Source organism: Microchirus variegatus (genome assembly GCF_963457635.1).
Source record: "Microchirus variegatus genome assembly, chromosome: 21".
NCBI classification, from domain to species: Eukaryota; Metazoa; Chordata; class Actinopteri; order Pleuronectiformes; family Soleidae; genus Microchirus; species Microchirus variegatus.
The window spans coordinates 3,754,138-3,767,067 of record NC_139822.1 but is presented as its reverse complement, the minus strand read 5'-3'; the positions used below and the strand labels follow the sequence as shown (position 1 = coordinate 3,767,067).

Sequence of the window (12,930 nt, the reverse complement as noted above, 5' to 3'; positions counted from 1 at the left end):
AACATAAATAAAATAAGTGGTAGTGCCCTCTCATCTGCCTCATCTGGTGCAGACTTTTATTTCTGCGCACCGCAGCTGCGCTGTACTGTTCTCGCTCTCCTGCGCCGTTTGTCGCTACTGCGCTCTGCTCCAAAGCAGACTGGATCATTTCTCTATGTGTTTTATCCCCACATATAAATAATGATCTTTATGACGAGGATCAAGTACAGTCACGATGAAGTGCAGGAGATCCGAGTACATCTTAGTAAAACAACATGCAGCATAACACACTCTCGCAGCGGCTTTCCAACATATTAACAACACGGCACACACACTTCTTATTTAACTCACTGTCGTTATCACGACACAACAGTGCTTAAAAAAGCTCCACTCCACTCCACCACTGCTTCCTGGCTTGCTGGCGACCATGACTTGCTTGTCAGAAAGACGACGTTGGTGTAGACACTTGTCACTCAAACATGTCTGACCAATGGGGAAGCACCCACCCACTGTGGGATATTTGTGTCAAAATGATTCAATCCAAAAAAAAAAGACTTCAAAACTTTTTTCACTTTAAATATAAAAAAAAGCATTTTCAATCGAAAACAAAGTGTTCAAATGTAATAATTTGAACACAATTTTTCTATGATTGAAAAAGTTTTTTTTGATAGAAGTGATTTTTAACAGTAACTTCAATCAAAAAAGTTGCTTCAAACAAAAAAAACCTTCACTTCAATCAAAGAAACATTTTCAATCAAACAAAAACAGTGTTCAAATGCAATTTTTTTGAGTCTCAAATATTTTTTTTGCATTCAAACACTTTTTTTCTTTGATTGAAAAGGGTTATTTCGATTGAAGTGAAGGTTTTTCTGATTGAAAATATATATTTTAATTGAAGCAAACTTTTTCTTTTAAGACACAAATCAACCTCCGTATGTCCCACCCTATCATTGTATTTTAGTGAATAAGAGAAGAGTAGTACCAACAGCAAAAGTAACCACTAGAAAAACACAGTAAATTAAATCGTCAAGAACAACATATGAGTCCAAGCAAACAGTTTGAGCATGAACAGAGTAAATTTGAGCACGAGTAGAGGGTTTGGGAGAAAGTGTCACAAAATCTGAACGTGAAATTAATTAAACCCTGGACTTTAACTGAAAGACCATGCTCTTGTCAATACTGCTGGGTGACACCTGGGGTGGTGAAACAGTATTGCACAATGTTCCCATGGTATAGCCAATGCTGCGGATTGGATATACCATCCACAATGCTGTGGATGGTAAATACAAAAGTTTACAGATTTGTTTGTTTTTCAATTTAGTTGTACATATCTTAGGTCACATTAAAGGTGGAAAACCTTTTTAAGTTATTTATTATCATTCAATTACTATCATCCCTGCTATTTTAACAGGGGTGTGTACACTTTTTATATCCACTGTATGTCTATGGATGTGAACAGTGTGAACACAAAGTTCATGTTTCCAAGTCAAATAGAAACGTTATGGTTAGATATTGAAATTCACTAAAAACGATGGCAGCCACCTTGGATCTTGCTCCGAATATAATTTTCATTAGTTTAAGTTATATATTTGCATTCCTTAACCCCGATAAACCTACCAAGATCATGTTTCTATCTCAAATAGAACTAAAGTTATGGCCGTATATCGGAGTTGTTAATGTGGATGGTGGCCATCTTGGATTTTGTGATTTTGATAGGGATCCCTTGGTTTGCCAGCATGGATCTGCTTTAAATTCAATTCAGCATACTCGAAAACCTCTCATGTCCTTGTTTTCTTCTGGAAGTGAACATCTTGGTCATTTTTTACTTCTCTACCGTACTAATTTGTCAACAATAAAACAATCAACCTATGTTCCGATTACTACCCACATTGTTCAAATTCAATTAAAATCCAATTAATTACAGATCAGATTTGAAAGTTTCTTGCATCTGAATGCAACATCCTTTTCTGGAAATGAGTTTAGTAATTCAATGCTCTGTTTCCCCCACTACGTTCAAGAAAGTTTTGTTTACTTTTATTTTCCAGCTCCTTGATTAATATTTGTTCATTATTCTTCTTTTCTATGCAGAGATGCATTCCACATAGCAAATCATCAAGTTAGTAGAATAGACCTATTCAGGTAATCTAATGAAATTACCTGCATTTATTCTAAGAAGCATATGATTTAATTGAATTTAACCATATTTATTGCAGCAGGAAATTCCAACTGGTCCAAAATATTTGATTGTGATATTATCATGTCCTTTCAACTCAAATGACACACACAGGCACAGGCAAAACTGATCAAATGAAAACTTTCCAGGTGTCTGACTGACTGACTTCGTCCTGTGATTCAGGTACACGCCCTCCTCTGATAAAACACCTGCCAGAGCCCATAGAGACTCTCATGACCTGTTGCTGGGACAAAGAGCCCAGCCAGAGACCATCTATGGAGGATGTGGAGAACACCATGAGCCACCTCATGAAGGTATTGTTCCAAAGTAGCGTGCTGTTGCTTACATCCATCCATCATCTACCGCTTTATCCTCCACCGGAGGGTGGCGGGGGTGCTGTGCCTATCTGATATAGGGCGATAGGCAGGGTACACCCTGGACAGTTTGCTGTTGCTTACAGTAGTATAGTATTTCAGGACACCAGGGTATGGGCTTTGATGGTGACAGCCACAGGAATCCCCAGGACTTTTTCCTCTGGCTGAACGTCTCCCATGTTGGTCCTACCAGACATTAGGACCACTGACCAAATAACTACACAATACGATGAGCAATTACAGCATCAATGACCACTGCAGAACATCATAGTAGCACTGACCAAAATGCTGCAAAAACATTACAGCAACACTGAACAAAAAGTTACAGCATGACAGACGCTTGTGTCTGAAATGAGTTTACATGTTTGAGGTGGAACTGTAACGAGTGATGATTTGTGGCATTTGAATCTTTCAGTACTTCCCAGGATCTGATGAACCACTCAAGCTCCCTCACCAGTCTTCACCCAACAGGTCTGGCTCTTCATCATCTACTAGCACAGGTATCCATCATCTCTGCTGCTTTCATCTATGTTTAACAACAAACAAAGAAAAGACAGCCTGTGTCTCTTACTGTAGGCAGTGTTTTCACAAACTTCTGTTGGCTGTCCACAGGTTCATGTGCTGACTACACCAACAGCAATAGAAGTGACAACAGCTCAGAACGCAGGAACTCGGTGGGCAGAGAGGAGACCCTGAAAAGTTTTGAGAACAAATTTCCTCTTCAGTTCAAACCCATAAAGGTAATGGAGCAACATCCTACTCTTTGTCAGGAGTATGTTATTTTACTTTGCCAACATTTTTTTATACCCCACAATCAGACTGCCACATTGCGAACTGGGTTGTCTAAGACGTCCAGCACAGACAGCCAACCAGGATTATCCCAAAGCCCCCCCCACTGCACAAGCCCTGCTGCCACTGGCCAATCAGAGCTGAGGATGACAATAAGTCCCACAGGTAGGGAGTGTCACAGAAAGCACAACAGCTGATTGTTTTTGATTAGTGCTGCACAATTCTGGAAAAAATGTGAATCAGAATATTTTTTCTTAGAATTGAGACAACATGGGTGCATTTTTAGTTAGTTGCCAGTAGTATTGTGTCGGTCACGAATGATTCGATCGAAAGAACTGATCTTTTGAGTGAACGAACTGAATGGGATCACTGGCCTCAAAACAATATCACGATATATTGAGCAGCTCACCTCGATAACGATAAATGAACGATAAGTTCGAAGACGCGAGATGAGGAGGATTATTCTAGCAAGGTTTGGCATCTTTTTTTGACGCCGTATTTGGGAAGTATGGAGAAAAGTAAAGGAAATAAAGTTGCAGATTTATGAGATTAAAAGTATTATCTGTATAAATCTGCATTCTGTCATTTATCTTTCCGTTCCTACAAGAGAAAATTAGAATTTTCTGGCATATTTACGAATGGTAATTAATCGTGATTAATCCACAGCTACCGTATCTGATTTAAAAAGTGTAATCTTTTGACGAATAAAAAAAATCATAAAAATTGCTGAGAAAAGCCCTCATCTTGAGGTATTTTCATTTAAATTCATTATTACATTATTGTGGCAGATCAAAAGATTGATATAACAAAAGTGGCTTTATGAAGTAATTTATTGTTTTGACAAAGCCATTTACATTCTGCTGTTATATTCAAACTCTAAATAATTAGGGAATAAAAATAAAAATCAGGTCCATATAGTGCTGTAAGTAAACATGAAAAAAACAGTAAGCAGTAAGAATGTCTGAGAAATACAACACTGAACTTGATTTTTCTCTGCTTCAGATAATAAAAAATAAATACATCTGATCCATCAATCACAGTGCTGTAAATTAGCACATATGACGCATTTGTACAGACATTCGCCTTTCTCTAATCAGAATGATCAATGTTGCTCTGTTATGATCAATCAGACCGGGATTTGCCCCCAAAGCATGCTGGGAAGTGTAGTTCTTCGTTGGAAGTGGTTTTGTTCTGGTGGAAATAACTTGTTTTAATAAACAGCAAAGGTAAGACGACATTTCTGCTTGTATTTCTTGAAAGTCAATAGTTTTGCTCTTATTTTGGGGCTGGATCTGTGAATCTTGGATTGTAGAGTGATATAAATGGTATTGTTAGAATCTGTGGATTCTCCACTGTCCAGCTGATTCATTGTTTTTGTTTACATAATCACGCTGACGCTCCAGTGCCGCTTATCAATGTGTGTGCTGTAATGTTGTTTTTTTTCGCTCCTGCTGGTTTGATCCATCGGTGTTTTAACTTTGTTTGGTGAACATAAGAATAGTTTATATGAGCTTTTAGCTGAGTTTCTGACCTTTCTGTGGGTATGCTGCTTGTGACCCTGCCACCGGTAATGGGGGCATCCGTAAGGAAGAGTTAAACGTGATTACCATTCTAACGCGTTAATTATGACTGTAATTAAATAATCGCAATTAACGCGATCATTTGACACCCCTACTTTTGACAGCCCTAATTATAATATTTTTAGAAGTGGTGGGGGCAAAATTGTCGATCATACATAGTGCTGGGGACATGTCCCCGGCGTATGTGACGCCGATGTGGGAGAGAGACGGTCTTTGCAGTCTCGGCAGCTACTAAGCCGAGTGACAGCAGCTGGATAACCTGCCTTCACCAGCTAACTGACAGAAATTTACTAAACCAAAATAGTTTTTTTTTTTATATATATATATATATATTTTGGGCTTTTTTGCCTTTAATGATAGTATAGTGGAGAGAGACAGGAAAAAGGAGGCAGAGAGATGGGGAACCAGGGTCACCTGCAGCGAGGACTACAGCCTCAGCATATGGGGCAGGTGCTCTACCACCAACTGAGCCAATTCTGCCCCTCCAAAATAGTTTTAATGTCGGCTCCATGGGAAGAAATCATGGTGTTTAACTGATTCATTGACTTTATTTCTTTTTATTTCTTTGTCCAGCGCAGCGTGAAGCAGATGGTAGCTGACTGAACTGATCAGTCAATATACACACGGTTCATATGTTTACATTACATTATTACAGCACATAAACAGTGGGATAAATCGCGGGTGTGAGTCGATATATTTAATATATTGGAAATGCACTTTTAATCTCATAAATCTGCAACTGTATTTTGTTAATGTATTTTTTCATACTTGGCCCTAATACACCGTTGTAAAGAGAAATCAGAATAATCCTCCAGTCCAGCCATATTTTTGTTTTGCTGACCCTCTGATAGTGTTCTAGTACAGGTCACTTCCGGGTCACGCAACTTACATTTATCAAAATGGGATTAAACGGGAAAGGCTTGTTATCCAGTTTTTCCATTTTTAATTTCATCACAAAATCTGAATAAATTAATTAAATTTTTGGATTAAATTTTCAGGAAATCTGTAATAATAGTCTGTAATGGGATCATTGTGTGTGTGTGTGTGTGTTTTAAGCTACCAATGGTGTAGATGGCTCCATTCCTATGGCCTACCTGAAACTGGACCACCAATTACAGGTAAGTGAAATATACCTTTTAATTTCCATCAGATGCATACAACGACTTTGTAATACTGTACAATAAGGGATAGTTTCGTTTCTTTTCTTTCTTTTTTTTGTCTGATTGTATGAGTTCCTGACACAGCGTTTCAAGTCCATTTACCCAGTCATGCAAAAAAGAAGGCGTGCGCCACTTTCTACGCAAAGTTTGGGATTTATGAAAAATAAACTTGAGGGGAAACGTCCTTCACGGAAACTCTGACCTATGTGTAATCACATAAACGGGAGAGAGGAGAAACTGCGACTGAATACAGAAGGATTTATAACCACAACTGTAAAAAGTGTTACATAAATTAAATTATTACTGCTCACAAGATTTAGTTTGCACACAGTGACGATACATATTTTTAAACAAATACCTCTTTGACTGTTTCCCCCAGAAACATGCACCTACATTCACACACCCAAACTAGAAAAGCTCTCAGAGAGCACTGACTCCGCCAAGGCAGCTCAGTGCCTACAAAATATACCCTGCCGGCACGCAGCATCTACGGATCACACCCAAGGGTTATAATCTTTTTTGTAGTGATTAATGGTGCAACAATTAGAAGTACATGATGCCGTGCACGGACACAGCGGCATTGGTGGAAAGCTGCAATTTTTGTGTACATTTTTGTCTGTCGAAGCCTGTCAGACTAACTGTAGAATAAACTTCAGCTATAGCTGAGGAACACTTCTAGCTCTGGGCTCAAAAGGAAAATATAAGTCAAAAATGCCAAAACCGCTATCAAAGAAGCTATTTGGCCTGGGACTCAACTGTCTGGGTGAGTGGCAGTGGAACCGAGGCAAGCTTATCATTTCTCCTGCCTGTACAACTGGCCAATATACGCTCGCTGGACAATAAACTGGATTAGCCTGACAACAGCCATCGTGAGGGAGAGTGCTCAGAGACTGTGCAGACCTGCTGGCAGGTGTCCTCACAGACATCTTAAACACCTCCCTGAGCCAGGCTGTGGTCCCCAAGAAAACCACCATCATCCCGGTGCCTAAGAAGTCAACAACAGCGTGTCTCAATGATTATCGCCCGGTGGCACTGACTCCCATCATAATGCGATTGGTCAAGACTGACATCCACTCCTCCCTCCCCAACTCACTGGACCCCCTGCAGTTTGCATACCGTTCAAACCATTCTACAGTCCTATGTCCTGTCGCACCTGGGAAATAAGGACACTGCTGTAAATTGACTACCACTCAGCATTTAACACAATTGTCCCCCAGTAACTGGCCAAAAAAAAAAAAAAAAACTCTCTCTGCTCGGCCTCAACACCCCCATCCGCAACTGGTTTCTGGACTTGACAGAGAGACCACAGTAGGTGCGCATGAGCAGCGTAACATCAGTCACCATCAGGCTGAGTGCAGGCGTCCCCAGAGGTGCATCATGCATGCTCAGCCCACTGCTGTTCATGTGACTCACCCATGACTGCACTGCAAAGTCAGAATTGAACCTCATCGTGAAATTTGCTGATGATACAACTGTCATTGACCTCATCAGTGACAATGATGAGCTGCTCCACAGAGAAGTGGCACAACTGGTGAGCTGGTGTCAGAACAAATATCTGCCCTCATCAACGGCTCTGCGACCTCACCTGGACAAACACCAACTCTCTATTGAGACTGATACTCGGGAGCTTACCACCTCCTATCTTCACCACCATCTACAGAGGCACTGTGGAGAGTACGACGCCAACTCTTCAGACATACCTACGCACAGTTTTATAAATGAGGCCCCAAGACTCCACTGTCCACTCCACAATGTAGTGTGACTTCACTGTGGTTACAATTTTGGCACGTTTCCACCGGCTCTACTTGTCTCGGCACGGTTTGGTTGTGTTTCCACTACAAGATGGCACAATGGCTGACGTGGAGGCGATCTGCTGCTCGGTCTGTGGCTTTTGTTCACACACAGAAGAGAAGATCGCCAGAAAAGGCTACAGGCGGCAAGAAGAAATACTCTGGAGGCGTACAGAAAAGTTTGGGAAGCCATACAACATGAAACTGAAAAAGAGATGTTAGGAAATGCTTAGAGACGACGAATGAGGGTAAGCTAATAGTTGCTATCGCTAACTAGCTCATATACAGTAATGTGCAAACGTTTCAGGGCACCACCAGCTCTGTTGTTTTTTTCTGTCTGTCAAATTCTGTAGTCATGTGAATTTGGAATGAAGTGATGTGACTTAAAGGGACACTGTGTAGTTATTAAATCCACTTTTTATACATAGTATGTGCTCCTGCATTGTCTAGTCGCTGTATAATAGTTTTTGTTTCATTTTCGTCGTGTTTCAAAAAGTCATGTGAAGTAACAGGGCCGCGGTTGCATTGCCACTGTTAGCAGCGAGACGCCATGTTTCTACGGGAGCCTGTAAGGACAAACGTGAGAGAACAAATCGAGCGTTGCTTTACTTGTAGCAGAAGTCCCGCCTCCACACTCTCCGCTTTGTCTGCTACGGCCGCGGTAGCTCGCCCTCTCCCTCGCCTCACGAACCTCATCTGCTGACACGGAGAAAGACAACGAGGACGACATTTGACCGGCTGAGGATACCGTAGCGCTCAGGGAAGGGAGGGGGTGAGCAGAGGAGCAGTTTGTTGTTGTAAATTTCAGCCTCTCCTCTAGATGTCACTATAAACTACTTACTTCACCTTTAAAGCTGCTCTTATTAGCAAGCTGTCAATGAGTTTAACTCATGCAACATGTGTATGTAATGCTCAAGCATGTCTTGAATAAACCTGGCGTAATAGACGTTTTTTACAGCATATATTTCTTTAAATGAAATAGTTGGACAAACACAGGATTTACTATTAACATGAATTAAGGTTCCACTCTAGTATTAACAAAGCCGTGTTATTGTTCAAGTGTAAGGGTAGGTCACGCTAAATACTTGACACCTGTAGAGGGTGTTTTTTGAACAACAAAAAACTGCATACATATATTCTGGATGTGTTCCAGTAAACTGAAATAGAAATAATTATTAATAATAATAATAATAATAATAAGAAATAATAATTATCCTCTATTGTCGTTTTAGCATTGCTAAAACAACAAATGTAATGGTGGCCTAAGACTTCTGCACAGTACTGTACAAGTGTACAGCGTAGTAATGACTGAAAGCAATCTTGGTATTTTTGGTATTCTGGTATTATTCAGTAGACACTGAATGAGATGCACACACAGCAGCTACAGTGGTTGAACCTGTGGTGGCAGTGGCACAGGGTGTAGAGGAAGGCAGAGATGTATGTGAGGGCCTGATGTGTCACTTGTTGTGAATTTGTAAAATGCTTTATTACTGTACAGTTTTTTCACTGAATTATGAATAAAAGTTTGTACTTTCTGCAGAAATGTCTCCTTTTGTCTGTATGCATTTTATTTGTGAAGGCTTCCACAATTAACTGTAATAACACCATTATGTCCGACCACACTTCACACTTCAAGACTAGGAATTGCTTAACTATCAAAACACCACAGATGCATAGTATTGTTAAACCGTTAACTCATCCTATCATCCTATGTGATGCAATCACATAAGTCACAACACAGCAAATCAAATAAACTGTACATAAGTGGTGGGGTCCTGGTGGAGTTATGTGCTCCTACCACCTATTGCCTGGACATGCTGCCCAAGCACTCAAAGGAATGCTTGATTGAACGCAGCACTCTCGTGGCGTGGCGGTCACGTTGTGTCCGGTTCCATTCCTGCTACTGAACATCATCCGCCTGAAGCTCTGCTAGGACAGCTGTGTGCTTCTTTTTCTCTTACTTAGATAACAACATAGAGTAGTAGAAATTGGTCATTAATTAAACCATTAAGGAAATACACTTGCAGCAAAAGGCAAAATGCTGTAAAGCATGTTCATTATATCTTACCAGTTGCACACACCTGTGGCCTGCAGTATGTTGTCTGTGGCGAAGTCGGTGCCACCGACGACGAAAGCTGATGGCTCTGCTGGGGCGTCGTTGCTGATGGATGAACCCTCCTCGCATATGGAATGGGATTCTTGAACAAAAGGAGTGTACACATAAGCTGTAATTACACGCACAACAATATACGTATATATTCAGCAACAGACTGAAACATCCTAAATGTCTGGAGGAGGATTATCACAGGTCATTCCTCCCTGTAGCTGTTAGACTGTACAACAAGTACTGCTCTCAGTAGGCAACATACAGTATAACCAGGCTCCTCATCACATGTGCAATATACTGTCTTTTTACAAAAGTGCAATATAAACATATCATATCCCATGCTCAATCTCTGTCTGTATCTAACCCATACTTTATATATTCTGGAAATTGTCTATTATCTACACTATACATTGTATTTAACTGTTTATATAGTCTCAGTGTTAATATCTTTTTATAGTGTACTTCTTGTTAATGCATGGTTATTATTTATTATCCTTATCTTTACTGTCTTGCTGCTGTTACCCCATCCCATTGTGGGACAAATAAGAAAAAGACTTATGATTTCATGAGAGTGATCTTCGATTTTGAAAGTCATGTAGCTGGAATTTGGCTTAAGTGTTCAAAAGTGTGCTGCAGTTTCCAGTCTGAAAATGCAGCATTCATGATTTTCCTGAAAGTGTGCCTGTTTTTTTAATTCAGTCATCACTGATTACTTGTAAGGTACCTCATATATCCCCCTTAAAATATATATATATATATATATCCCTTTCATATCTATTTTTTTGTTATATTACTCTTTCTTTAGTTCATTTACCATATTCCTCTTGAATGAGTGAAGTCTGTGTTCTACCCTTTTATTAGATATTGTGTTGACTAATGTTGTGCTTTCAGCCACTCGCTCCATGTCCGAACTCCAAAGAGTCCATGGCTGTTTTTGAGCAGCATATCAGAATGGCACAGGAGTTCCTCAGAGTGCAGTCGGAGATTGCCCACCTTGTTCGGAGGAAGTAAGTCAAGTCACATGTGTTGGAGCTGAACTGCATACAATATATTAATAGGGATTTGTGATCGAAACAACAATTACTTTAGTAATTTTATATTCATACTGACTAACAACCTCGACTGCAAGATGCTGGAAAAGCATTAAAAATAACCTCAAAAGTGCTTGGTTTTGACCTTGGAATGGGTGTATGAACCATGTAAGTACTTGAACAACAAGGTAATCAGAGATGGCAGACTTCACCTCATTCACGCAACAAGCCTCTGGCTGCCAATATTATTGGCAAGTGCAATTGCAAGTGTGGAAGCACAAACAGACACACACTAAAAACAATACTTCACTCCCTCTCCATGGGGTGAAGTAACTAATTAATGCTGCATTCATTAATTGAATTATTGAACATATCATTGGTTAATGACCTCAAGACTGGAGAACCTGTTTTATGAAGCTGGTTATCAGCTGGCACAATTAACCCAAGGATTCAGCCAAGTGACATCGATGGAACCATGTTTATAGGACTCACATTGTGCTATATTATAAGAAATGCTGATTCTGTTGTCTTAAAAATAAACTTTAAGATCATGATCACAGCATTCTGCAGGGTTATGTGTGTCTGGTATTGTCCAAATCTATTCAAACCTCAATTATGAAACAGAATTTCATCAAAAGAAGGCTGATTTTCTGAAATAAGCTTGGTTGAATGACTCTTGGTTCAGAGGTGCTGTGTCTAACAATGCAAATGTATGTTTGAAGATTTGAGATTAGCATCTCCTACCAGGTCCCTACTCACATTTCGATAACTGGTGCCTTCCATTTGTTATCAGAACTCTGTGTATTTGCCCCCTGACCTTTGATTTTGCTGTATTTGTTTACTTCACATAGCTCTGTTAGATTTGTAACCGTAGACATGTTGCTACTCTGTTTGTAGCAACTCTACCATATAGGGAAATTTTTTCGACATCTCAACTGGAATGTGGATGGGACACAGCAAGAATCCGTGTGAGAATGCAGCTGGATAGTCTTGGGTTAGCAAGTGAAAGGGAGAGTGTTCTAGCCTGCTGCATTCGTCACCAACACTGAATTCTGGAGAATGTCCTGACCCATTTTTCTCTAATTCTCCGTTTCCTGTCTGAAAACGAAACCTTCATTTATTTAAAGAGTGGCTCCAGTGCCCTGATGGTAATGTATGAAATAGATGCCTTATGCTGCTGCTTCTGTTCAGACAGGAGCTTCAGTCTGAGCTGGAGCAGGACCAGGGCGAGCAGCACACCTCGACCCGACTCATCCAGGAGCACAGGAAACTACTGGAGGACAACGGCCACCTGTCGACCTACCACCAGGGCCTGAAGAGCAAACTGAGCCTGATCAAGAGTCAGAGCCAGCAGCACAGCTAAAGAGAGGAGGCTGGACCACAACCAGCAACACCCTCACAGATGATTGCCATTTTTACTCTGGTCATGTCTGGAGTGACTCTCTCCTTGAAGGGTGAAAGGACATCACTTCTCCTGACAGTTAAGTAGGGAGCCCTTTATCCTGAATTAAGAAGATACTAAAGACATGGATGAGATTTGTATATGCATATAGAAGTTCAGTTATATGAGGCACTGACATATAGTCTTTGTTGAATTCACTGTGTAGTGCCAGGAACCAGCCTGAGACATGGACACTCGCTCTCTCTGAAAACATGCTTTGATGTATGATATTTTAAGAATAAATCTTATGCTTTATCTCACCGTTAAAGACCCTGTTTCTGATTAGAAACTATAATTTGTACCCCTTATTCAGATTATTGACAGAGGAGCTGCAGGTCTACTGCTGAATCTATTGGTAATTGTTGAATCTGCCAGTGATTTAATTTGGTAATTTTCAAATCTGCCAGAAATTTAATTTTGCTCCATCAAGGACACCGTTTTCTCCTAAAAAAGTCAACCAATCACAAGCCCCTGGTGCACTAGAGGTGGGCTTAATACAATGATGG

The 12,930-nt window shown here is 40.3% G+C and overlaps 1 protein-coding gene across 1 annotated transcript in view; it reads left to right on the top strand.

The window, feature by feature from the left end:
• The window catches only part of LOC310942573 (mitogen-activated protein kinase kinase kinase 7-like), a 29,715-nt gene extending 16,991 nt beyond the window's left edge, over positions 1 to 12,724 (top strand). Inside the window, exons 8-14 of the mRNA XM_083907982.1 lie at positions 2,336 to 2,466; positions 2,942 to 3,026; positions 3,139 to 3,266; positions 3,345 to 3,480; positions 5,952 to 6,013; positions 10,844 to 10,959; positions 12,175 to 12,724. Coding sequence (XP_083764108.1) covers positions 2,336 to 2,466; positions 2,942 to 3,026; positions 3,139 to 3,266; positions 3,345 to 3,480; positions 5,952 to 6,013; positions 10,844 to 10,959; positions 12,175 to 12,346 — 830 coding nt within the window. The 3' untranslated portion in view covers positions 12,347 to 12,724. The remainder of the gene's footprint in view (positions 1 to 2,335; positions 2,467 to 2,941; positions 3,027 to 3,138; positions 3,267 to 3,344; positions 3,481 to 5,951; positions 6,014 to 10,843; positions 10,960 to 12,174) is intronic.
• Positions 12,725 to 12,930: the final 206 nt, after the last annotated feature.